This window comes from Lathamus discolor, chromosome 1, assembly GCF_037157495.1.
Source record: "Lathamus discolor isolate bLatDis1 chromosome 1, bLatDis1.hap1, whole genome shotgun sequence".
Classification (NCBI taxonomy): domain Eukaryota; kingdom Metazoa; phylum Chordata; class Aves; order Psittaciformes; family Psittacidae; genus Lathamus; species Lathamus discolor.
The window spans coordinates 165,702,704-165,725,863 of record NC_088884.1 but is presented as its reverse complement, the minus strand read 5'-3'; the positions used below and the strand labels follow the sequence as shown (position 1 = coordinate 165,725,863).

Genomic DNA, 23,160 nt, shown 5'->3' with positions numbered 1-23,160 from the left:
CTCCCGCTCCGCGCCGGATGTGATTCCCCAATCCCATCGTCTGTGAGGCTGCTAAAGGCTCCTGTTGCTTCATGCTGTGAGATGAACAACTTCCACATCACTGAAGGTGTGCAAGGGCCAGCTCTGAAGCATCCCCCGGCTGCTTTTCCATCATGGAATTCCATTTCTTGTCCTGCTCTGCTCAGAGAGCAGCTCTGGGAAGTGCATGTTGGATCCTGGCTGAGGAGAGAAGGATCTGTCCTGGATTCGGGAAGCAGAGATGTGTGTTAGGGGAGGAGCTGGTTCCTCAGAGCTGTAACATCCCCGATGCTCTTCGCAGGGGGTTGAATCCATGCGAGCTCCATGGGGCTCCTTTGGGAGCGTGTGGCACTTTGTGCACGGAAGGGCTCAGCGCCATGATCCGGGTTCTGTTTGGGAATGTGCAGCACATATTTGGGTCGCGGCTGGAGCCGCAGCGTGGAGGGGACGGCTCCGTCCCTGCCCACCCACAGCTTCCAAAGCCTTCGGGTAGCTTAAGGCTGTGTCTGACCCTGCAGCAGGAGCATCCCCATCCCTGGAGCCAGGCTGAGAGAGCTGGGCTGGTCCAGCCTGGGGAAGAGAAGGCTCCTGAGGGGAGACCTGAGAGCGGCTCCAGTGCCTGGTGTCGGGTCCTGGGACCAGCAACTCCCGCAGGTCCGTGTCAGGATGTGGATGCAGGGTGGGTGCTTCGCCGATGATCCCAGGGAGTGACCTTCACTGCCAGTGGGGGAAATGATTGAGGTGGTAGAAAGCAATGGAGGCCTTGCCTCCTGCAGGGGTTGTCCTTGTGGGGTACCCGTGTTTGCTCTATGACTTGCTCCATAATCCTTTATCCTTTGGGGACGTGTGCCCTGGGGCTCCCAGCCACGTGTTTGAGCTGCTGGTTCAATGGTACTGGAGGCTTTGGGGGAATTGCACTGGTTAAAACCAAGCCAAACCAAAACTCAGGACTTGGAGACTCTTGGAGACCCCACAGACCCATCCTGACACCCCCCGGCACTGTGGGGGTCTCTGGCTGTCACTGGTGTGGTGATGGAGTGGACCTCACCAAGAGCAACCACTGGAGCCATGCACCATCTATTGGGCCTCAAGCAATGTTTCAGGTGCTGGAGATGGACAGAACAAGGCTGGATCTGACCTTAGGGCAGAAGAATCATCCCACTTGAATGCCACTTCGGCACAGGGAATTCTATCCCGTCTTTCAGCCGGGGGAATCCAGCCAGATGACAGCTTCCCACTTGGAGAGCATCCATCCCTCTGCACCCAAAGGCTGTCCTCAGCCACCGCTCGTCGGCTCTAATGTGTGATGAAGCCCAGCTCGATGGTGGCTGTCACCTGAACTGGGAGCACCAAGTGCCTTTTGGGCACCCCAAGGGCTTTGGGCTGACTGATGCACCAAGGGGTGACAAGTGCGTGGTTCAGTTCCTGCCATGGGACACGTGGTGCTGCTGCTGACCATCGCCTCCATTGGTCTTCACAGCGGGGCAGAGCACCAGGGACGGAGATGTTTGGGTCAAAGAGATGATGCGCAGCTCCCAAAGTGGGTTTATTTTAGGGTGAAATTGGTGCAGACCTTCAGGTACGATCCCCAGGGCTCCGTGCCCCTGGAGCAGGGCTGCGGACACTCGCTGGGACACTGGGGAACCCTGAGGAGTGGATCTGGGAGAGCATCACCATGGAGTGTTTGCCGACAAGCACTGAAATTGCTTTCAGAGCAGGGATATTTCACAGCCTGGAGAAGAGAAGGCTCCTGAAGGGGAGACCTGAGAGCAGCTCCAGTGCTTAAAGGGGCTGTAGGGAACCTGGAGAGGGGCTTGGGACAAGGGCCTGTAGGGCCAGGCCAAGGGGAATGGCTTGAACCTGCCCGAGGGGAGCCTGAGCTGAGCTCTTAGGCAGAAGCTCTTCCCTGTGAGGGTGCTGAGGCGCTGGCACAGGGTGCCCAGAGAAGCTGTGGCTGCCCCATCCCTGGCAGTGCCCAAGGCCAGGTTGGACACAGGGGCTTGGAGCAAGCTGCTCCAGTGGAAGGGGTCCCTGCCCGGGGCAGGGGTTGGGGCTGGAGGAGCTTTGAGGTCCCTTCCAACCCAAACCAGGCTGGGATCCATGGGCTCAGCCCCTGCCCTGGCAGGGGTGCGCGGCCGGGGCTGTGGGCGCTGGCATCGGGCCGGGCGGTCCCCGGCAGCCCCGGCGGTGCTGTGGCTCCGAGCCCGCGTCCCTCCCTCCCTCCCTCGGTCCGTGCTCTGCTCCCCGGCTCCGTGCCCGCTGCGGCAGGGGCCGGAGCTCCGCGCTGCCCAGCGCAGGGACGGCGCCCGCGGGCTGAGGCGGCCGCGCCGGGGCGGTGCTGAGCCGCGGGGCCGCTGTTTCCGCGGAGCATCCCCCGGTGCCGCGGTGCGGGCGGAGAGGAGCGCGCAGGAGAGCGCCCGTGATGTCATGACCGGCCGGGGCGGTGGCTGCGGGCTCCGGTGGCTGCAGGCGCGGGCCGGGCCCCCCGCGGCTCCCGCTCAGCCGCAGCCGCGGATGGAGCGCGGGTAGCGCGGAGCCGCAGCCATTGCCGGTGCCGCCGCCCGGTGCCGCCGCATTGTTGCGCCCGCCGAGGGTCGCGGCTCGCTCAGGCAGGATGAGGCAGGCCCCGGCGCTCCGGAAGGTACGATCCGCACCGGCTCCGCGCCCCGCAGCGCGCCCCTTCCCCCGGGGTTGTGGCTGTGCCATGGGAGTGCTGCGGGGCTGCGCCGGGGCTGAGCCGCTCCGCGGACCCGGTGGATGCTGGGGGGGGGGGGGGGGGGATGCTCGGTGGGGAGCAGCGTGAGGAAGCGGCAGCATTCCCAAATGCCGGCGGTGCCATCGCTCCGTGTCACCTGCCCGTGCCTGCAGCAGCGCCGCAGCGGCGGAGCTCGGCGCTGCCTCCCGCATCTTCCATGTTCGTAACAACGTGAATTTGCACCTTAGCGACGGGAACCGGGCGCTGCTTTCAGCATCCCCACGGCGTTGTCGTGTCTGCACCCCCCCGGGCTGTTCCCGAGCCCGGTCCCGGCCCCGCTGCCGTCCTTCGGGTTTATTTTTAGCACATCCAGGATGTGGGGATCAGCTCGAGGAGGAATCCTGAGGTTTTCCGCTCTGGAAGTCAGAAGCGAGGCTGTTTGAGCAGAGGCACAGGGGTGCAGCTCTGCCGGTGCTGTGTCAGGGAGGAGGCTTCACAGCAGCGTGACAGCAGCGCCTGATTTAGCTCCGTGGCTCCATGAGCTCACCAGGCACAGGGAATACTTTGCTCTGTGGGGATTACTCGAAGAGCTGCTGCTTAATCCACCTCCACATGCAAAGTTCCACCGGTGCTGGGGCAGAGGGAGCAGCCCCGGGCTCAGCACCTGTCTGGCAGGGGGGGACAGACTGGAGCGCCGCTGGATCCAATCCTGCTGCCCTGCTCCTTCCCCTTGCCCGGGATCGGAGGGAGCACACGTGCAGGTGCTTAACGTACAGCCCCCCTTGTAGCATTAATGCCACCGCAGGAGGAGCCCCCCCAGGAGCGTGTCCTTGTCCTGGTGGCATCACCACCGGCGGGGTTGGTTCCTGCCCATTGCTGGGTTAATGCTGGAGCTGCTGGAAGCGCTCTGGGGGTGCTCAGGGCAAGCTCTGCAGCAGCACTCACAGCCTGGGAAGTTCTCTCCTGCGTCAGAAGCCTCCAGACGCTGCCCAGCAGCCGTGTTCCATGAGGCAGGGCCCATCCTGCCCGCTCAGGAGGCGTCGGCACCAGTGGGCTCAGCCGGGCTCGCGGCCCTGCCAGTGATCCGTGATCCAGTTTGGGTCGAGACCCCGCACTCGGAGCAGAACCAGGCCAAGAGGGACCTGCAGGACCAGGATCTGCAGCCCCACGCTGGACACGGGCGATGCTGTCCCCACCACGGGCGGTTGCTGGTGCCCAGGAGCAGCTTTGGCAGAGTTCTCCCTGCTGGGAGCAGAGTTTGTTCCCAAGTGTGGCTGCTCCGGACCCACCGGGGGGAGCCAGGATTGGATCAGGCCATCAAATATTCATGGAGCACCATTACACAGCATCAGAAGCACCCAGTGCGGTTTGGAAGAGCTGCAGCCAGGGGTGCGGAGCATCCCGGGATCCAGGAGGGACCAAAGCCTGGAGCGTGCGGGAGGGGCCAGCCCCGAGGAAGAGGAGGATGGAGCAGTGGGATCCCTGCTGGAGCATCGCTCTGCACCCGCTGTGCCAGGAGCTGCTGATCCAGGGATCTTGGAGCTGCCACCTCAGCTCGTCATGGGCTTCACGTGGCTTGGAGCAAGCTGCTCCAGTGGAAGGAGCCCCTTGCCCTGCAGGGCTTGGAGCTGGAGGAGCTTTAAGGTCCCTTCCAACACAACCTATTCCATGATTCAATGATCCGTTCCATGGAGGGGGACTTAAATGGCCTTACACCTCACAGCAGAGCAGAATGACGCTGGGATCATCTCTGTCCCTCAGCCTTGATGGCTTTTAGAGGTTACCAAGAGGTTTCTCCCTTCTTTGCAGGGTCTGGTGTGGTTTGAGCTGGGGAAGATGCTCCTCGGCCAGTGCCCACCCCACGGCTCACGGGGCAGGACTCGGTGTTTGCTGTTGCTGTGGGAGCAGTCTCAGCACAAGCACAGGCTGGAGATGGGATGGAGCAGCTCCAAGAGGCCTCAGAGCAGCTCCAGTGCCTAAAGGGGCTCCAGGAAACCTGGAGAGGGGCTTGGGACAAGGGCCTGTAGGGCCAGGCCAAGGGGAATGGCTTGAACCTGCCCGAGGGGAGACTGGGATGAGCTCTTTGGTGCCCCTCAATGCAATCCCTGTTTAGCCCTGTTAGAACTCCTGCGGATGCTGGAGCGCTCCTGAGGAGCCTTCTGCTGCTCCTCCATCAGCCCGTGTTTATCTGAGGGCTTTCAGCTCTTCCTGTGGCCATTACAAGGCAAATTCTGCCAACAGAACACGTTATGGGAGATGATATTGGAAGGAGCCTCCTGTTGAGTGCAGGCTGCTGGGAAAGGCTGGGAGTGAGCAAAGCAGGATTTGGGATAATGCAGGTGTTAATTGCTGCGGGGGGTGCTGGTGAAACAGGGAAGGAAGCAGCTGGAAGGGCTTCCTTCCAGGGAATATGGACATGGCTTGGGGTGGTGGGAGCGGTGCTGTGGCCATCGGGCCCTGCCTCGGGGCTGCAGGCACTGAGCGGCTGCTGATGGGCTTTAAGTGCCCCAATCCCGTGGGATCGTGTGGTTGAGGCTTTATTGATCCTCTGCTCCTGGGTACTTTAAGCTGCGGATGAGGTAATGGGATAAAGGGGGGAGGCGGGGGCTGTGCATGGGGTTGTGTCCGGAAGGGGGAAGCAGAGCCCGGGGCTGCAGCATCGCGGTGTGGGGCTGGTGATGACCCCCGGGTCCCTACAGCGAACCAAAGGGTTGCGGGGAGGGGGAAATGAGGTTTGAATATAGCCCCTTGCTCAGGACACCCCTGTTTGTGCTGCCCAACCCCTCCTTATGGGTCCCCTCATCCCAAACCAGGCCGGATGCTGGGATGCTCCGGGCTCTGCTCCCGTGGCAGGGTCCCTGCGGCCGGGCTCCCCGGCGCGCAGCCCGCACTAACGGCCCTCCTGTCTTGTCTCTTGTCTCTCTCCGTGCTCTGGCGCTGCTGCGGGCTCTGTCTCTGCTCCTGTCCTGTCCTCTCCTGTCCTGTCCCTCCTCTCTGCCTCCCGCTGCCTGCAGAGCACCGCCCGCAGGGCCAAGGTGAGCAGCGCCGCGCCCCCGGCTCCTGCCGGCCCCGTGTGCGGAGCCGGGTCCCCATCCAGAGGGATGAGCTGCTCTGGAGCCGTGTGCTGCTCTGGAGTGGGGATGTCCTGCTCCAGAGGGATGAGCTGCTCCAGAGGGATGAGCTGCTCTGGAGTGGGGATGTCCTGCTCCAGAGGGATGAGCTGCTCCAGAGGGATGAGCTGCTCTGGAGCCATGTCTGGATCACTGGGGACAACCCCCCTTGTGCCGAGCTCCATAGGAAACCCGATGCTCGCAGCCGGAGCTCCTCTGAGGGGCCGGTGGCAGAGCTCGCTCTTGCTGTCCCTCACATTGCTGCTTCCTTCCTCCTGCTGTTTCCCAGCTTCTGAGGGTACTTCCCGTCGGATCCCCTCCACCCGGAGAAGGGCTTTGACCCCTGGAGCTGCAGGAACGAGAGCGTCTCCTTTGCAGTAGCTCCTGGGGACGGTGCCGCAGAGACCATTCCCTGGCTGTGGCCTGGGGGAGCCCGGGAGCAGCCTGGGAGGGCCGGAGCTGCCGGCCCCTTGCACCCATTGCGCTCGGGGGAGCTCGGGTTTGGTTCCGGGGGGTTCGCAGCGTGGTGGGGACCTGCCCGGTGTCGCTTTAGGGGCGGGATGAGGTGGAGGTGCTGAGCCCCTGCTCCGGGGGTGCAGCAGGGAGCCAGGCGCCGAATTCGCACACACAGAGGGGAGGGCTCCAGAGCACAGCGCCAGGAGCGGCAGGGCAGGGGCTGCAGAGGGGCAGCGCCTGGGCAGCCCCCCCAGTGCCGCGGGAGCAGTTCCTGCTGCCCTGGGTGCTCCAGGCTGCACCAGCACCCCTGGGTGCTGCCGGTTCACTTTGTCCTTCCCCTTGGGCTCCACGCTGTGTGCCCAGCGCCGGGTGGCCGCGGGCAGCGCGTCCCCTCGTGCTGCTGGTGGCCTTGGGGTGGTGCTGGGCACTGGTGTGTCCCGCTGTGCCTGCAGACGTGGAGGTGGATGGGGGGAAACCATCCCCGCTCCCCCCTCCATGCGCTTCGGGTTCTGGTGTCTCTGGAGCCGGAGCACCCGAACCTCTGCCAGGACACGCAGGTCCCTGCTCCATCCCCGGCTGTGAGCGGCGCTGGCTGGGCTGACCGATGGGATGGGGCTGGGTGGAGGGTGAGGAGTGGATGCAGGAGGGTTTGCAGGGAGAGGGAATCCTTTATCCCTGCTCCTGCGGGAGGGAGCGCGGCTGCTCCTGCCTCCTGCAGCAGAGCGAGACCCGCTCTGGGTTGTGAACCGTGCAGGGCCATAGCAGTGGGTGTCTGTGGGCAGGCCAAGGGGAACAGCTTGAACCTGCCCGAGGGGAGGCTGAGCTGAGCTCTTAGGCAGAAGCTCTTCCCTGTGAGGGTGCTGAGGCGCTGGCACAGGGAGCCCAGAGAAGCTGTGGCTGCCCCATCCCTGGCAGTGCTCAAGGCCAGGTTGGACACGGGGGCTTGGAGCAAGCTGCTCCGGTGGAAGGGGTCCCTGGAGCTGGATTGGAGCTGGAGGAGCTTTAAGGTCCCTTCCCACCCAACCCACCCTGGGGTTCTATGAAGTGCGGGTCTGGCACCTGGTGATGGACCCGGAGCCGGTGTCCCGAGCGCTATGGAAGCATCACCCCCCTTGGCCCGGCCCCCCTGACCCCTCTGTGCTGCTGTTCCAGCCCACCCGGACCCCCAGCTCCGCCGCGTCCAGCGGCACGGCCGGACCCTCAGGCTCGGCCTCGGCCTCGGGGGGGGAGATGAGCAGCAGCGAGCCCAGCACCCCCGCGCAGACCCCGCTGGTGGCCCCCGTCATCCCCTCGCCCAGCCTGGCCTCGCCGCTCGCCCCCCCCGTCCCGTCACCCACAAAGGTAAAGATGAGGCCCGGGGGGGGCTGGGTGCAGGGGGAGACCCCGAGGGTCCCAGGAGGAGGGGGACGGGCAGGGGAGGGGGAGGAGGGGGAGCAGGGTCCTCTGATGGGTCCTGGTGGTGAAATGGGTCGGGGTGGCTGCACACTGGGGCCCTCCTGCCTCGGGACACAAAGAGCACCCAGGTGGGACCGACGTCTCCCAGCGCGGGCGTTTGTGGTGCTCCCATCAGCGCTTCCCCCATTCCTGCTCTTTAACGCAGTTGCCCGTTATTTCCCTCCTGCTTTGTAATAACGGCTTAAAACTGGAGCTTCGGAAGGATTTGGGGCACGAGGGCAAGGAATGGGCAGGGGGAGAGCCCAGGGAGCTCACCCTGGGTGGGTTCTGCAGCACCCGGCGGTGATGCCGGGGCTCAGCTTGGGGGTCGGGTTCTGCGCCCCTCGGCCGGATGCGCCTGGAGCAGCTCCGGAGGAAGCTGCTGCTCCTCCTCCTGACTCCTGTTTGGCGCTGCAGGAGGAGGAGAACCTGCGGGCTCAGGTCAGGGACCTGGAGGAGAAACTGGAGACGCTGAAGATAAAGCGGAACGAAGACAAGGCCAAGCTTAAGGAGCTGGAGAAGTACAAGATCCAGCTGGAGCAGGTGCAGGAATGGAAGAGCAAGATGCAGGAGCAGCAGGCTGAGCTCCAGAAGCGTCTGAAGGAGGCCAAGAAGGTGAATGTGTCCCCACGGGCCCCTTCCAGTGTGTCCCTGTGTGTCCCCATGGGCCCCTTCCCTTGTGTCCCTTCCCCTGTGGGGAATGGTCGGACCGCATGATCCTGAAGCTCTTCCCCACCCTGGCTGACTCCATGGCTCTGGTTATGAGGGGGTCTCTCCATTGTTTGCCGTGAGCTTCCAGGGTCTCCTCACCCCCTTGTGCTTGGCCACAGGAAGCCAAGGATGCTCTGGAGGCCAAGGAGCGCTACATGGAGGAGATGGCAGACACTGCTGACGCCATCGAGATGGCCACCCTGGACAAGGAGATGGCCGAGGAGCGGGCAGAGTCCCTGCAGCAGGAGGTGGACTCCCTCAAGGAGAAGGTGGAATATCTCACCATGGACCTGGAGATCCTGAAGCACGAGATTGAGGAGAAAGGTGGGAAGGGGCAGCCTCTGGGCTCCTGCGCTGGGTTGGAGGGGCTCCGGCTTAGGTTTCCTCCCACCCCAGAGGGTGTTGGACTGGGGCGGACGCTACATGGGAGGTCACACAGGGGCTCTGTCCGTTGCTGCTCCAGCCCCATGGTTGCACTGAGCACCCCGTCAGTGTGATGCCTTGGTTGGATTCCCTGGGGCCTTTCAGCTCTTGGTGTTCAAGGTGGGCTTTAAACCCTGCTCACAGCAGGAGAGGAGCCATTAAACACACAGAGCATCCCACCGTGCCCTGTCCCTGGCAGTGCCCAAGGCCAGGTTGGACACAGGGGCTTGGAGCAAGCTGCTCCAGTGGAAGGGGTCCCTGCCCGGGGCAGGGGTTGGGGCTGGAGGAGCTTTAAGGTCCCTTCAACCCAAACCAGGCTGGGATTCTGTGGTTCTATGACCTGGAGTATTGGCACTCACCTGAAACCAGAACCATGCCCCTAGCAGCTGATGTGGCAGGCTGCGGGATGGGATGGGATGGGATGGGATGGGATGGGATGGGAAGGGATGGGATGGGAAGGCCCTGGAGGGCACGGGCAGCACGGGACTGGTCAGCAGGGGATGGAGCAGTAACTGGGGTGCGCAGAGTCCTTGGTTTGAGTTCGCTTTGCCTGCACCCTGAGGCTCAGGGGCTGAGGGTGCCCGTGGCACCGGTGGTACCTGAGCTGCCACAGCCCGGCGCTGGCGCGGGGTGACCGGTGCCACTGCTCTGTGCCAGGCTCGGATGGAGCAGCCTCCAGTTACCAGGTGAAGCAGCTGGAGGAGCAGAACGCGAGGCTCAAGGAGGCTCTGGTGAGGTAGGACTCAGCGGGGTTGGAACTGGATGGCTTCAAGGTCCCTTCAACCCGACCCGGTCCGTGGTGCCTCTGGCGCAGCTGCGGGTCCATCCTGTGCTCCGGGCACGGGTCCTGCCCCGGGCGCCTCGGCTCAGCTCTGCGGCTCCTTTCCCTGCATGAGCCCATCTGGGGCCGCAGAGCCTGGAGGTTCCGGTGGGGCCCTGGGGTGACCCCGGCGCTGTCCCTGTGCCCCTCAGCCCCCCGTGTGCTGTGGTTGGGGGTGCAGAGAACACCCCGTGCTCCACCGTGGCTGGTCCTGGGCGCCAGGAGGGGTGGGAAGCGTCCCCTCCTGATGGGAAGTGCCTGGCAGGGGCATCCAAAGCTGTGCCCGCTTGGAAGGCCGGGGATGAATGCGGCTCCGTTTGCTTTGGGTTCTTCCTCCTTGTGCTTCAGCCTGTCCCATTCACAGCTTTCCTTTTTCCTTTTCCTTTCCCTTTTCCTTTTCCTTTTCCTTTTCCTTTCCTTTCCTTCCTTTCCTCTCCTTTCCTGTTTTCTTTCCTTTTTTTTCCTTTCCTTTTTTTCCCCTTTGTTTTTCCTTTCCCACATTCCCATCTCTGTCCTCTCCCCGTCTCTCCCATCGCACTAAAGGAAGGTGCCTCCTCATCCCCCGCTGCCCAGGAGCTGTTCTCTGGGTCACTGCTCCTGTACCCCCAGGAGCTGCTCCCAGTGGAGCTTGTGCTGGGGTCTGGACCCCGCTGGTGCCCCCCAGGAGCAGGGCCTGGGCAGGGAATTGCTTCTGCTGCTGGGGCCCTGCAGGCTCTGACGGCTCCGCTTGCTCTGTTGAAGGATGCGGGACTTGTCTGCGTCCGAGAAGCAGGAGCACGTGAAGCTGCAGAAGCAAATGGAGAAGAAGAACACGGAGCTGGAGTCGCTGCGGCAGCAGAGGGAGAAGCTGCAGGAGGAGGTGAAGCAGGCGGAGAAGACGGTCGATGAGCTGAAGGAGCAGGTGAGGGGCCGGGCGGGTTTGGGGCATGGGGCAGGGCCGGGCATGGGGCACGTTCCTCAGTGACCCCACAGCGGGGACCACCGCGTGCAAAGGGGGCAATGGAACCGAGCGGGCTCTGCCTGGCCATGGGTGGCTCCTGGGCACAGGGGGCCCGTGGGCCTTTGGGGCTGCTCTGCGGTTGCTGCTCGCTCAGCGCCGCTCCATCACTTGTCCCTGCCTGGGTCATTCATCCCTGTGGGGCTTGTCCCGGCCAGGCTGCGGCCTCGGGGCAGGAATAGGGCAGCCCTTGGGAAGCCTTAGGGAAGGGTCTGGAGTCAGTGCAGAGCGGGCTGGGAGTCCCTGCCAGCTGCAGCCCCCGAGCACTGGCAATGGGCTCTTCGCAGGGGTGATGCTGCTTCCCGAGAGCCCAGCCTGCCCATGGCCCTGCCACTGCTGGGGGTCCCAGCGCTCGCTGGAGTGCTCAGGGGACAGGGAGCATGGGGAGCCTTGACCCAGGGCTCTGGAGTCTCAGCCAGGGGATCAGCACCATGGAGCTGCTCAGCCTCGTGCCCCGGTGCTGCAGCTGAAGGGCCCAGAGCAGCCAAGAGCCAAAGCCAGGGCCCCCCTTCCACCTCCCGGCCTCAGGGGCCGCTGGTTTGGGTCGTTGGCTCCTGCTCTGCTCCCAGGAGGAGCAAAGCCTCACCCCAGGCCCGGGACACAGTTACCAGGCACGGGCGCCGCTTGGCAGGGGGATCCCTGGGGGTGTGGAAGGAGTTAGGAGCACTGCAGCACCGCCAGCTCCGGGTGACGGGATGGGATGGGATGGGATGGGATGGGATAGGATGGGATGGGACGGGATGTGGTGGGATGGGATGTGATGGGATGGGATGTGACGTGCCGTGCTGTGCCGTGTGCTTGCAGGTGGATGCTGCTCTGGGAGCCGAGGAGATGGTGGAGACGCTGACGGAGAGAAACCTGGACCTGGAGGAGAAGGTCCGGGAGCTGCGCGAGACTGTCGGGGACCTGGTAAGCGGGGTCGTGTAGTGCGGGGGGGCAGAGGGTGCCCCCATGGTGTGACCGTGTCCTGTGTCTCACATCCCATGTCTCATGTCCCATATCCCATGGACTGTGTCCCATGTCCCGTGTCCCGTGTCCTGTGTCCCATATCCCATGTCCCGTGTCCCATGTCTCATGTCCCGTATCTCGTGTCCCATGTCCCATGTCTCATGTCCTGTGTCCCATGAACTGTGTCCCATGTCCTGTGTCCCATATCCCATGTACCGTGTCCCATGTCTCATGTCCCGTGTCTCATGTCCCATGTCCCATGTCTCATGTCCCATGTCCCATGAACTGTGTCCCATGTCTCGTGTCCCGTATCCCATGTGCAATGTCCTGTGTCCCCATGTCCCATGTCCCATATCCCATGTCCCATGCCCCATATCCCATGCTCCATATCCCATGTCCCATGTCCCATGCCCCATATCCCATGTCCCATATCCCATGCCCCATATCCCATGTTCCATATCCCATGTCCCATATCCCATATCCCATGTCCATTATCCCATGTTCCATATCCCATGTTCCATATCCCATGTCTCATACCCTATGTCCCATATCCCATGTCCCCATGTCCCATATCCCGTATCCCACATCCCACATCCCGCATCCCATACCCCATACCCATACCCATACCCCATACCCATACCCCATACCCATACCCATACCCCACGCCCCTGCCCGTGTCCCGCAGGAGGCCATGAACGAGATGAACGATGAGCTGCAGGAGAACGCGCGGGAGACGGAGCTGGAGCTGCGGGAGCAGCTGGACCTGGCGGCGGCGCGGGTGCGCCAGGCCGAGCGCCGCGTCGAGGCCGCGCAGGAGACCCTGGCCGACTACCAGCAAACCATCAGCAAGTACCGGCAGCTCACGGCGCACCTCCAGGTGCGTCCCGGGCGTCCCATGGGTGCTGCGGGCCCAACAGTGCCGGAGCACCGGGGATGGGTTGAACAGAGCTGCTCCAGGGCTGGGCCCCGCTCCCCCTTGCTGGCAGGGGAGGAGGTGGGGGATGAGTCCATGTGGGTTCCTTGGCTTTACCACGGGGCCGTCGGATGAGCGCTTGGGAAGCTCCCGTGTTCCTTTTCCTCACCTGCAGCCGTCGCTGGGGGTGGCACACGGCGAGCGCCCCGGGCTGCGCACTGCGCTCCCTGAGGAAACGGCTGTGGGGAGCTCGGGTGGGGATGGAGAATCGTGGAATCATGGAATGGGTTGGGTTGGAAGGGACCTTACAGCTCCTCCAGCTCCAGCCCCTGCCCCGGGCAGGGACCCCTTCCACTGGAGCAGCTTGCTCCAAGCCCCTGTGTCCAACCTGGCCTTGAGCACTGCCAGGGATGGGGCAGCCACAGCTTCTCCATTCAACCCCTTCCAATGTTCCAGCATCCTCACAGTGAGGAAGCCCTTTGTATCCCACCCAGCTCTCCCCTCTTCCAGCCGGAAGCCCAAACTCCCCATCCCATCCCTGCCTCCCTTGTCCCAAGCCCCTCTCCAGGTTCCCTGCAGCCCCTTTAGGCACTGGAGCTGCTCTCAGGTCTCCCCTTCAGGAGCCTTCTCTTGTCCAGGCTGCCCCAGCCCAGCTCTCCCAGCCTGGCTCAGAGCAGAGCTGCTCCAGCCCTGCAGGGGCCGCGGGGCCGTGTCTGCTCCATGCTGCTTCCTGGGCCTCACCTCCCTTCTCCCTGTGCCAGGACGTGAACCGGGAGCTCATGAGCCAGCAGGAAGCCTCTGCCGAGAAGCAGCAGCAGCCTCCGCCCGAGATGTTCGACTTCAAGATCAAGTTTGCCGAGACAAAGGCTCACGCCAAGGTAGGGCAGCCCCGGGTCCCAGGGGATGGGGTGCTCCCGGCCCCGGAACACCGGCACCAGCGTCTGGGCGCCGGGCTCCGGGTGTTCCCTCCCGGAGTTGGTTTGTGGGGCTCGTGCCAGCCGTGGAAACAGCCTGGGTGACTGCCGGGAGGAGCATGGGACGCCGTGGATGGGCCCCATGGCTCAGCAGTGGAGCTGTGCAGGGCAGGGTGATGGAGCGGAGCGCTTGAGCAGGACGAAAGCAGCTCTGCTCCCAGAGCCTTCCAGAGCTGCTGCCGGCAGTGGGACCGGGCTCCTGCTGTGCCTGCGACTGCACCAGAGCCCGGGCCGGCGCCTGGGCACCTCCGCAGGGCACCAGTGGGTGACAGCAACGCCCCTCTCCGGCTTTCCTGTGGCCCCTTTAGGCCCTGGGGCTGCTCTGAGGTCTCCTGGAGCCTCCCCTGCCCCAGGCTGAGCGTTCCCGACGCTGTCCCCGCAGGCCATCGAGATGGAGCTGCGGCAGATGGAGGTGCAGCAGGCCAACCGCCACGTCTCCCTCCTCACCTCCTTCATGCCAGACAGCTTCCTGCGCCATGGCGGCGACCACGACTGCGTCCTGGTGCTGCTGCTCATCCCGCGCCTCATCTGCAAGGTGGGGCTGGGGGGGTCATCACCGAACCAGGCTTAACCGGGAGCTGGTGGCTCTGCGGGGATGCATCTGCCCTCGCTGTGCCGCTGCCATCCGGGATTTGGGATGCTTCCTCCTTTGAGGACTTCCAAATTGGCCAAGGGCTTGCAGGGCCAGGCCAAGGGGAATGGCTTGAACCTGATACAGGGGAGACTGAGCTGAGCTCTTAGGCAGAAGCTCTTCCCTGTGAGGGTGCTGAGGCGCTGGCACAGGGTGCCCAGAGAAGCTGTGGCTGCCCCATCCCTGGCAGTGCTCAAGGCCAGGTTGGACACAGGGGCTTGGAGCAAGCTGCTCCAGTGGAAGGGGTCCCTGGAGCTGGATTGGAGCTGGAGGAGCTTTGAGCTCCCTCCCACCCAAGCCAGGCTGTCGCAGGGGGAAGGAGGGGGGCAGCGGGTCCGTGCTGTGGGTGGCGCGGGGCAGGATGTGACCGCGGTCCCGGTCCCCGCAGGCGGAGCTCATCAGCAAACAGGCGCAGGAGCGCTTCGAGCTGAGCGAGAGCTGCGCGGAGCGCGCGGGGCTGCGCGGGGCCGCGGGGGAGCAGCTGAGCTTCGCCGCGGGGCTCGTGTACTCGCTGAGCCTGCTGCAGGCCACGCTGCACCGCTACGAGCAGTGAGTACCCCCGGCAGTGGGGCAGCTGAGGGACCCGTTCGCTGCCCGGTCGATGGGTTCTCCCCCCCGCCCCGGGATCCGGTTCTCCGGCGCGTGCTGCCCATCCCTTGCCCAAGCTTTGGTGCTTCCCTTTGGCTCCGTCCTGCCGGGAGCTGCTTCGCAGCCTCTTGCGGAGCTCAGTTCTAACGCGCGAGGTTCAGCTGAGTGCAGGGATCCTCAGCAATGGACGTCTCCTGTTTCCCACTGGAAGTGTGGTTCCCCCTCACGTCCCCATCCCTGCAGGGATCACACGAGATCCTGGCCCTGGTGTCTCCGCTCCGCCCTCCATTGCTCCTCCTAGCACGTGCTCAGGGCCAGGCGGTGCTGCCTGGGGCTCCCGATGGGGCGCATCCCTGCAGCCCTGTTCCGCCCTGAACCACGTCCTTCACACCACAGCTCCTCGTGGTCCCAGAGCCCTCCAGTTCCACCCCTGCCCCTTTCTCCCCACCCAGCAGAGCCAACGCATCCCATTGCCTCGCAGGGCCCTCAACAAGTGCACTGTGGAGGTGTACAAGAAGGTGGGGACCCTGTACCCTGAGATGAGCGTCCACGAGCGCTCGCTGGACTTCCTCATCGACCTGCTGCACAAGGACCAGCTGGACGAGACCGTCAACGTGGAGCCGCTCACCAAGGCCATCAAGTACTACCAGGTGGGGCCATGGAGCTGAGTGCCCGTGGCCAGGCTGGGGGGGTCCTGCAGGGTCAGGAGCTGCTGCAGCCCCACGGGTGCGTGCTCTGGTTGGAAGTGGAGCCCTTGGATGCAGGAGAGTTCACCCCCAGTTAAAACTGAGGCCAAACCCTCTGCGTTTGGGGCTTTGGGCTCTCCTCAGGGGGTTGTTTGTGTGCGTGGAAGCACTGGAGGGCGCCCATCTCTGCTGTCTCTCCACAGCATCTCTACAGCATCCACTTGTCTGACCAGGCTGAGGACTGCACCATGCAGCTGGCTGACCACATCAAGGTGAAGGGGGCAAAACTGGGCTCCTTCCTTGGGGTGGGTTTTCATGGAGCCATCCAGTCCCAGAGTGGTTTGGGTAGGAAATGACCTTAACCTCCTCCAGCTCCAACCCCTGCCCCGGGGCAGGGACCCCTTCCACTGGAGCAGCTTGCTCCAAGCCCCTGTGTCCAGCCTGGTGTTGCCCTGTCAGCCCCTTTGAGAGGTGAAGTGCATCCGCTCCCCCTCTCCCATCACAGGCCCTTTGCCGGCTCCCAGTGGTGGCTCGGAGGTGATGAGGGCTCCCAGGGCAGGGAATGGGGAAGCAGACACAGGACCCTGTGCCCTGTAGATGTCTGATAGAGGGAGAAGAGCAGCAGGAGAGCGTGGAGAGCCCGGTGGCTGTAGGGAGCGTTGTGGTGCCCTGAGCTCCTATGGGCAGTACCAGTGTCCCCTGGAGCAACCCCAAACCCGGCTGCTGCCTGCTCTGCTCCTCCTGTAAACCCTGGGGCTGTGCAGCCCTGGAAGGGCTGGGCTGGACAGGGCCTTGAGATCATCCAGTCCCAGCCCCTGCCCCAGGCGGGGACACCTCACCCTATAGACCCTGTCACCCAAGTCCCGTCCAGCCTGGCCTTGAGCCCTGCCAGGCGTGGGGCAGTCACCACTAACGTCTATGGAGGCTCCATCCCATAATGCCCGTGCTGTGCCGGGCCTGAGGCTGCTGCGCTGCTCTCAGTTCACACAGAGCGCCTTGGACTGCATGGGAGTGGAGCTGTGCCGCCTGCGCGCCTTCCTGCAGGTACAGCGGGGCCGGGGGGGGGCCCGCGGGGTCCTGAGCCCGCGGCGGGTGCTGAGCCCCCCTCGTGTGCGCAGGCAGGGCAGGAGGCCTCCGACCTCGCCATCCTGCTCAAGGACCTGGAGACCTCCTGCAGCGACGTGCGCCAGTTCTGCAAGAAGATCCGGCGCCGCATGCCCGGCACCGAGGCCCCCGGCATCCCCGCGGCGCTGGGCTTCGGGCAGGCGGTGAGCGGGGCCGGGCGCGGCGCTGCCCTGCGGGTGCAGGGGAGAGCTCAGGGGCTGGGGGGGTCTTTGGGCTTCTGCTTGGGACTTTGTGACCTTCCCTTCTCCAGCCCTCAGCTGCTTCTGCTGGAGTTTCCCATCTTCGTGGAGTTGTGGAATCAGGGAATGGTTTGGGTGGAAGGGACCTCAGAGCTCCTCCAGCCCCAACCCCTGCCCCGGGCAGGGACCCCTTCCCCTGGAGCAGCTTGCTCCAAGCCCCTGTGTCCAACCTGGCCTTGAGCACTGCCAGGGATGGGGCAGCCCCAGCTTCTCCATTCAACCCATTCCCGTGTCCCACCACGCTCAGAGTGAAGAAGTCCTTTGTATCCCAGCCAGCTCTTCCCTCTCCCAGCCGGGAGCCCCAACTCCTCATCCCATCCCTGCCTCCCTTGTCCCAAGCCCCTCTCCAGGCTCCCTGTGTCCCCTTCAGGCCCTGGAGCTGCTCTCAGGGCTCCCCATCACACAGCAGAGGGGCAGGATCCTCCCCCCGCGCTGCTGCTCATGCTCGGGGGTGCCCCCAGCACACGGGGGGGGCTCTGGGCTCAGGCGCTCACTGGAGCCGGGTCCTGGGGGCTGCTCCATCCCGCTCCCCTCCAACCCCGGCCGTGCCGCGCAGGTCTCGGACACGCTGCTCGAGTGCCGCAAGCACCTCACCTGGGTGGTGGCCGTGCTGCAGGAGGTGGCAGCCGCCGGCGCGCAGCTCCTGGCGCCGCTGGCCGAGAACGAGGGGCTGCAGGCGCTGCGGCTGGAGGACCTGGCCTTCAAAGCGAGCGAGCAGGTGGGAGCCCCTTGTTCCCGAGGGATGCGGGGATGCAAGGCCCCGTCTCCGTTTCCTCCGGCTGGGAGCGCTGCGGGGAGCTGGGAATGCGAGCAGGGGATGGCAAAGAGCTTTGTGCTCCCAGCTCCGTCCTGGGCTGCCTGCGTCCTGTCCTCCCGGAGCACTGCAGCTCTCAGGGCTATGGGTGTCGGGAGGGGGCTGTGACAGAGCACCCGTCACCTCCTGCCTCTTGCAGATCTACGGCTCGCAGGGCATCAACCCCTACGAGTGCCTGCGCCAGTCCTGCAGCATCCTCATCGCCACCATGAACAAGATGGCCACGGCCATGCAGGAGGGGGAGTACGACGCCGACAGGCCCCAGACCAAGGTGGGCTTCAGCTGTGCTGGAACCGGAGCCCCCGAGGAGCTCCGTGACCCCCTGCAGCCCCGCAGGGCGCCCGCAGGCCCCGGGGCCGGTCCCCTGCTGCCGTGCGGCTCCGTGCAGGCCCTCCCTGCAATGCCGACGCTGTGCCGTGTTGCCGGTTGCAGGCCACCCCCCCCGCCGAGCTGCGGGCTGCAGCGCTCCGCGCCGAGATCACGGACGCCGAGGGGCTGGGGCTGAAGCTGGAGGACAGGGAGACGGTCATCAAGGAGCTGAAGAAGTCCCTCAAGATCAAGGTGAGCTCCTCCTGCCCGCGCGGCCGGGAGCTGGCGGCTGCTGCAGGGGCCCCGTGCCTGTGGCCAGGCTGCCCCGGGCATCACCAGGAGCTTTCCTTGCCCCCCCCCATGGCCCTGCTGTCGCCGCAGGGTGAGGAGCTCAGCGAGGCCAACGTGCGGCTCAGCCTGCTGGAGAAGAAGCTGGACAGCGCCTCCAAGGACGCCGATGACCGCGTGGAGAAGATCCAGACCAAGCTGGATGAGACCCAGACCCTGCTCAAGAAGAAAGAGAAGTGAGGGGGGGATTGGGGGGGTGCAGGGGCCGTGGTGAGGAGCAGGCAGGAGGGCTTGGGGGGGGGTCTGGGGATGTGAGAGGAGGAGCCACAGAGGAACCGGCACGCTCAGCACCTGTGTTAATGGTGCAGAGCAGAGCACAAGGGGCCTGGGAAAGCTCCTGTTCAGCCGCTCTTGAGTCCAGCTCTGGGGCAGCAGCACAAGGGGGACGTGGAGCTGCTGGAGCGAGGCCAGAGGAGGCCATGGGGATGCTGCGAGGGCTGGAGCAGCTCTGCTCTGGAGCCAGGCTGAGAGAGCTGGGCTGGGGCAGCCTGGACAAGAGAAGGCTCCTGAAGGGGAGACCTGAGAGCAGCTCCAGTGCCTGAAGGGGCTGCAGGGAACCTGGAGAGGGGCTTGGGACAAGGGCCTGTAGGGACAGGCCAAGGGGAATGGCTTGAACCTGCCCGAGGGGAGACTGAGCTGAGCTCTTAGGCAGAAGCTCTTCCCTGTGAGGGTGCTGAGGCGCTGGCACAGGGTGCCCAGAGCAGCTGTGGCTGCCCCATCCCTGGCAGTGCTCAAGTGAACAAAGCCAGGAGCCCTTTGCAGGAACATCCCCGGCCATTCCCGTGTCTCTGTGTGCTCTCCCCAGGGAGTTTGAGGAGACCATGGATGCTCTCCAGGCCGATATTGACCAGCTGGAGTCGGAGAAGGTGGAGCTGAAGCAGCGCTTGAACAACCAGTCCAAGAGAACCATCGAGGGCCTGCGCGGGGCCCCGGCCTCCGGCGTCGCTTCCATCGTGTCCGGCATTGCCGGGGGTTGGTGTCCAGCATCCAGGAGCACTTGGATGCTTCTGCAGCTCCTGCGGGGTGGTCACAGCCTGGAAGGAACCCAGGAGCCGGGCACGGCTGAGAGGGGAGGGAGAGGGCAGGAGGGCCTCAGGCTGCAGTGCCTGGGAGCGTGGGGATCCCGCAGCGGTGTCCAAGCGGATCCGTGCCTGGATGGGCAGCGCAGCGGTGGCACCTCCATGGAGCCAGCCCAGGGGACGCGGAGCCTCCGGTGCCATCCCTGCGTGGGGATGCTCGGATGGAGCGGCTCACCAGGAGGTGGCTGCTGCGGGCTGCCCTGGGGCACCCATTGGTGCGTGTGTCCTGCCTGGGCTGCCTGCAGCCCCGCACGGGCAGGGCCGTGGGGCCCGGTGCTGCCGCCGGGCTCAGGGGTGCGCTGGGGGGGGGAGCGGGGCTCCCGTGGCCGCGGCTCTGCTCAGCCCTGGGCTCAGCTTTGACTCCGGTTCTCCTTGTCCCCCGCTGCTCCCGTCCCTGCCGCAGAGGAGCCGCAGCGAGGTAGGGGCTGCTCCACGGGCGCTCCCGCATGCTCCCAGCCCCGTGCATGCCGGGGGGGGGAACTGCATCCCGAGGCACCCAGCGTGGGGCTGGGATGAGCAGGGGATGGCTCCGGGTCCTGCTCAGGGGCATTCCCAATCAGCGCCGGGAGTCCTGGCAGTGATGGCTGCGGAGCGGTGGGGCCCCGAGCCTGGCGCAGCCCCAGCTCTTCCCATCACACACAGGCAGAGGTTGTGCCTTTGCCCAGCACCACCACAGACATCCCAGCACAACCGCACCGTGCTCAGAACCACCGCCGCCATCCCAGCGCCACCACAGGCATCTGAGCACCAGCACAGCATCCTGACCCATCGTGGCATCATGGCGGTGGTGGCTGATGCTGGTCCTGCTGTGCCCATCCGCAGGTGCCGGTGCCGGGCAGGCGCCAGGAGGTGGCTCAGGACCTGTCCAGGTGAAGGATTCGCCCCTTCTCCTCCAGCAAATCGATGCTCTGCAGCTTTCCATCAAGCACCTCAAGAACGAGAACAACCAGCTCAAGGTGAGGAGGAGCCTGGGCCTGCGGCGGGGCCTGGGCTCCAGCTGCAGTGGGTCCAAGAGGCCGGGGAGGAGCATCCTGTGGGCTGCAGTGTGCATGGGATGTGGTCCATGAGGGCTGCAGTGTGCATGGGATGTGGTCCATGAGGGATGTAGTGTGCATGGGATGTGGTCCATGAGGGATGCACTGTGTATGGGATGTGGTCCATGAGGGATGTAGTGTGTATGGGATGTGGTCCATATGGGATGCAGTGTGCATGGGATGCAGTGTGCATGGGATGTGGTCTGTGAGGGATGCGGTCCATGTGGGATGCAGTGTGTTTGGGATGCCAGGTTCCTCCCGTTACCACCTGCCCTAACGCCGTTCCTCCTTGGCCGGCAGGGGCTGCGGATGCGGATGGAGCTGGCCAGCCTGCCGCCGCTGCAGGTGCCCAAGGTGTCCGTCGCCAGGAGCAAGCAGGGGGAGGGCCTGGCCACGCAGCAGCTCTACCGCCAGAGCAGCCAGCTCCTGGAGACCCTCTACCAGATGAGCGCCAACGCCAAGGTGGTGGACATGAAGCAGGCCAAGTCCGGTAGGTCCCGCGCCGGCGCTGCTGGGGCTGCACGGTCGGAACCGGGTGAGCTTTGAGGGCCCTTCCAACCCAGAGCATTCCCTGATCCCGGGCTGCTCCCATGGACCTGGCTCCCCGCTGCGGCCCCGAGAGCGCTGGTGTCCGTGGGGTGCCCGTCCCCGTGGCTCTGGGCACCGGGTTACACGTGGGGGCTGAAGCTGCTCCCTGGGGCCACTGTGGCTCAGCCTCAGCCCTGCTGGGAGGCCCCAAGCCCCTGCCCTGGTGACAGGCACTGGTGCCGGTGCTCTGCCGGTGCCGGTGCCGGTGCGTGGCTGGACGGGAGCTCCGGGCAGGAGGCACCTCCCTCCCCTCGGGGCTGCCCCGGCCCCGCTCACACCCGGTCCCACAGCGCGGAGCTCGGCAGCGCGGCTGCTGGAGCACACGGCCCGGCTCTGCGCCCTCAGCAACGCCATCGACACCCTCAAGGTGAGGAGCGGGGGGGGCACATGAGGCGCTCTGTGGGGTGGATGAGGGGCTCTGTGGGGTACATGATGGTCCCTGCGGGTGGGCAAATGGCCCTGGGGAGGGGCAAGGGGCTCCATGGGGCAGGCAAGGGCCTCTGTGGGGTGGCCAAGGAGCTCTGTGGAACGCATGGAGGGCTCTGTGGGTCAGGTGAGGTGCTTTATGGGTGAGCTGAGGGTCTCTATGGGGCAGGTGAGGGTCCCTATGGGTCAGATGAGGGTCTCTATGGAGCAGGTGAGGGTCCCTATGGGTCAGATGAGGGTCTCTGTGGTTCTGGTGAGGGTCCCTATGGGTTGGGTGAGGGTCTCTATGGGGCGGGTGAGGGTCCCTATGGGGCAGGTGAGGGTCCCTATGGGGCAGGTGAGGGTCTCTATGGGTCGGGTGAGGGTCCCTATGGGGCAGGTGAGGGTCCCTATGGGTCGGGTGAGGGTCTCTATGGGTCGGGTGAGGGTCCCTATGGGGCAGGTGAGGGTCCCTATGGGTCGGGTGAGGGTCCCTATGGGGCAGGTGAGGGTCCCTATGGGTCGGGTGAGGGTCCCTATGGGGCAGGTGAGGGTCTCTATGGGTCGGGTGAGGGTCCCTATGGGTCGGGTGAGGGTCCCTATGGGGCAGGTGAGGGTCCCTATGGGTCGGGTGAGGGTCCCTATGGGGCAGGTGAGGGTCTCTATGGGTCGGGTGAGGGTCCCTATGGGGCAGGTGAGGGTCCCTATGGGTCGGGTGAGGGTCCCTATGGGGCAGGTGAGGGTCTCTATGGGTCGGGTGAGGGTCCCTATGGGGCAGGTGAGGGTCCCTATGGGTCGGGTGAGGGTCTCTATGGGTCGGGTGAGGGTCCCTATGGGGCAGGTGAGGGTCCCTATGGGGCAGGTGAGGGTCCCTATGGGTTGGGTGAGGGTCCCTATGGGGCAGGTGAGGGTCTCTATGGGGCAGGTGAGGGTCTCTATGGGTCGGGTGAGGGTCCCTATGGGGCAGGTGAGGGTCCCTATGGGGCAAGTGAGGGTCCCTATGGGTAGGTTGAGGGTCTCTATGGGGCGGGTGAGGGTCCCTATGGGGCAGGTGAGGGTCCCTATGGGGCAGGTGAGGGTCCCTATGGGTCAGATGAGGGTCTCTATGGGGCAGGTGAGGGTCCCTATGGGGCAGGTGAGGGTCCCTATGGGGCAGGCATCCCGCGTGCAGCGCAGGGGCCGGGCGGGCCCGGCTGGGCTGACGCTGCCGCGCCCGCAGGCTGACACCCTGCGGGAGGTGGTGCAGCAGCAGCCGGGGGCCAGCGCCCAGAGCAGCTTCGGCCTCTTCCCGTCCCCGGCCTTCCTCAAGGTGAGCTCCCGGCCCCGGCCCCGGCCCCGCGGGGGGGGGGCTCCGGGCTGCGGCGGGCGGGCGAGGGCCCCCCCCCCGGGCCCCGCAGGCCCCCAGCGCTGCTCTGCCCCGCAGGCCAAGCAGGAGCAGGAGCAGGGCCTCGCCTACTACGGCAAAGTGACCTTCCCCGGGCCGGCGGGGCAGGCCCGGGCGCACCGGCTGCTGCTCACCCCGGAGCTGCTGCGGGAGCTGCGCAGCCGCCTCGGCTCCTGAACCGGGGCCCCGCTCCGTGACCCCCGGCTCCCCCCGCTCCGTGCAGACACTACGGGACCCCCCCCCCCCCCAACCCCGCGCTGCACCGGGGAGCGGAGCCCCCGGCCCCCCCCGGCACTCGCGACCTCCAATAAAGCTGCCCCGGACCTGCCCCGGCCCCGCGCCTCCGGGAACGGGGGGGGGGGGGGGGACACCGGGGGGGGGCAACGGGACCGAGGAACGGGAGCGGGGGGGACACCGGGTGCGCCACGTGC

General features: G+C 65.3%; 1 protein-coding gene across 3 annotated transcripts in view; it reads left to right on the top strand.

The window, feature by feature from the left end:
* DCTN1 (dynactin subunit 1) overlaps nt 1-23,057 on the top strand; it is a 40,517-nt gene extending 17,460 nt beyond the window's left edge. For 2 of the 3 annotated variants that reach the window (XM_065663028.1, XM_065663033.1), the window contains 24 exons: nt 7,432-7,620; nt 8,131-8,328; nt 8,544-8,748; nt 9,505-9,583; nt 10,409-10,568; nt 11,469-11,573; nt 12,298-12,489; nt 13,287-13,403; nt 13,882-14,034; nt 14,519-14,679; nt 15,200-15,368; nt 15,608-15,676; nt 16,386-16,448; nt 16,523-16,672; nt 17,325-17,486; nt 17,722-17,853; nt 18,015-18,143; nt 18,273-18,415; nt 19,045-19,211; nt 20,141-20,274; nt 20,653-20,842; nt 21,231-21,307; nt 22,565-22,654; nt 22,769-23,057. In XM_065663028.1, coding sequence (XP_065519100.1) covers nt 7,432-7,620; nt 8,131-8,328; nt 8,544-8,748; nt 9,505-9,583; nt 10,409-10,568; nt 11,469-11,573; nt 12,298-12,489; nt 13,287-13,403; nt 13,882-14,034; nt 14,519-14,679; nt 15,200-15,368; nt 15,608-15,676; nt 16,386-16,448; nt 16,523-16,672; nt 17,325-17,486; nt 17,722-17,853; nt 18,015-18,143; nt 18,273-18,415; nt 19,045-19,211; nt 20,141-20,274; nt 20,653-20,842; nt 21,231-21,307; nt 22,565-22,654; nt 22,769-22,906 — 3,372 coding nt within the window. In that variant the 3' untranslated portion in view covers nt 22,907-23,057. The remainder of the gene's footprint in view (nt 1-7,431; nt 7,621-8,130; nt 8,329-8,543; nt 8,749-9,504; nt 9,584-10,408; nt 10,569-11,468; nt 11,574-12,297; nt 12,490-13,286; nt 13,404-13,881; nt 14,035-14,518; nt 14,680-15,199; nt 15,369-15,607; nt 15,677-16,385; nt 16,449-16,522; nt 16,673-17,324; nt 17,487-17,721; nt 17,854-18,014; nt 18,144-18,272; nt 18,416-19,044; nt 19,212-20,140; nt 20,275-20,652; nt 20,843-21,230; nt 21,308-22,564; nt 22,655-22,768) is intronic. The other variant, XM_065663035.1, reaches the window with a different exon arrangement.
* Nucleotides 23,058-23,160: the final 103 nt, after the last annotated feature.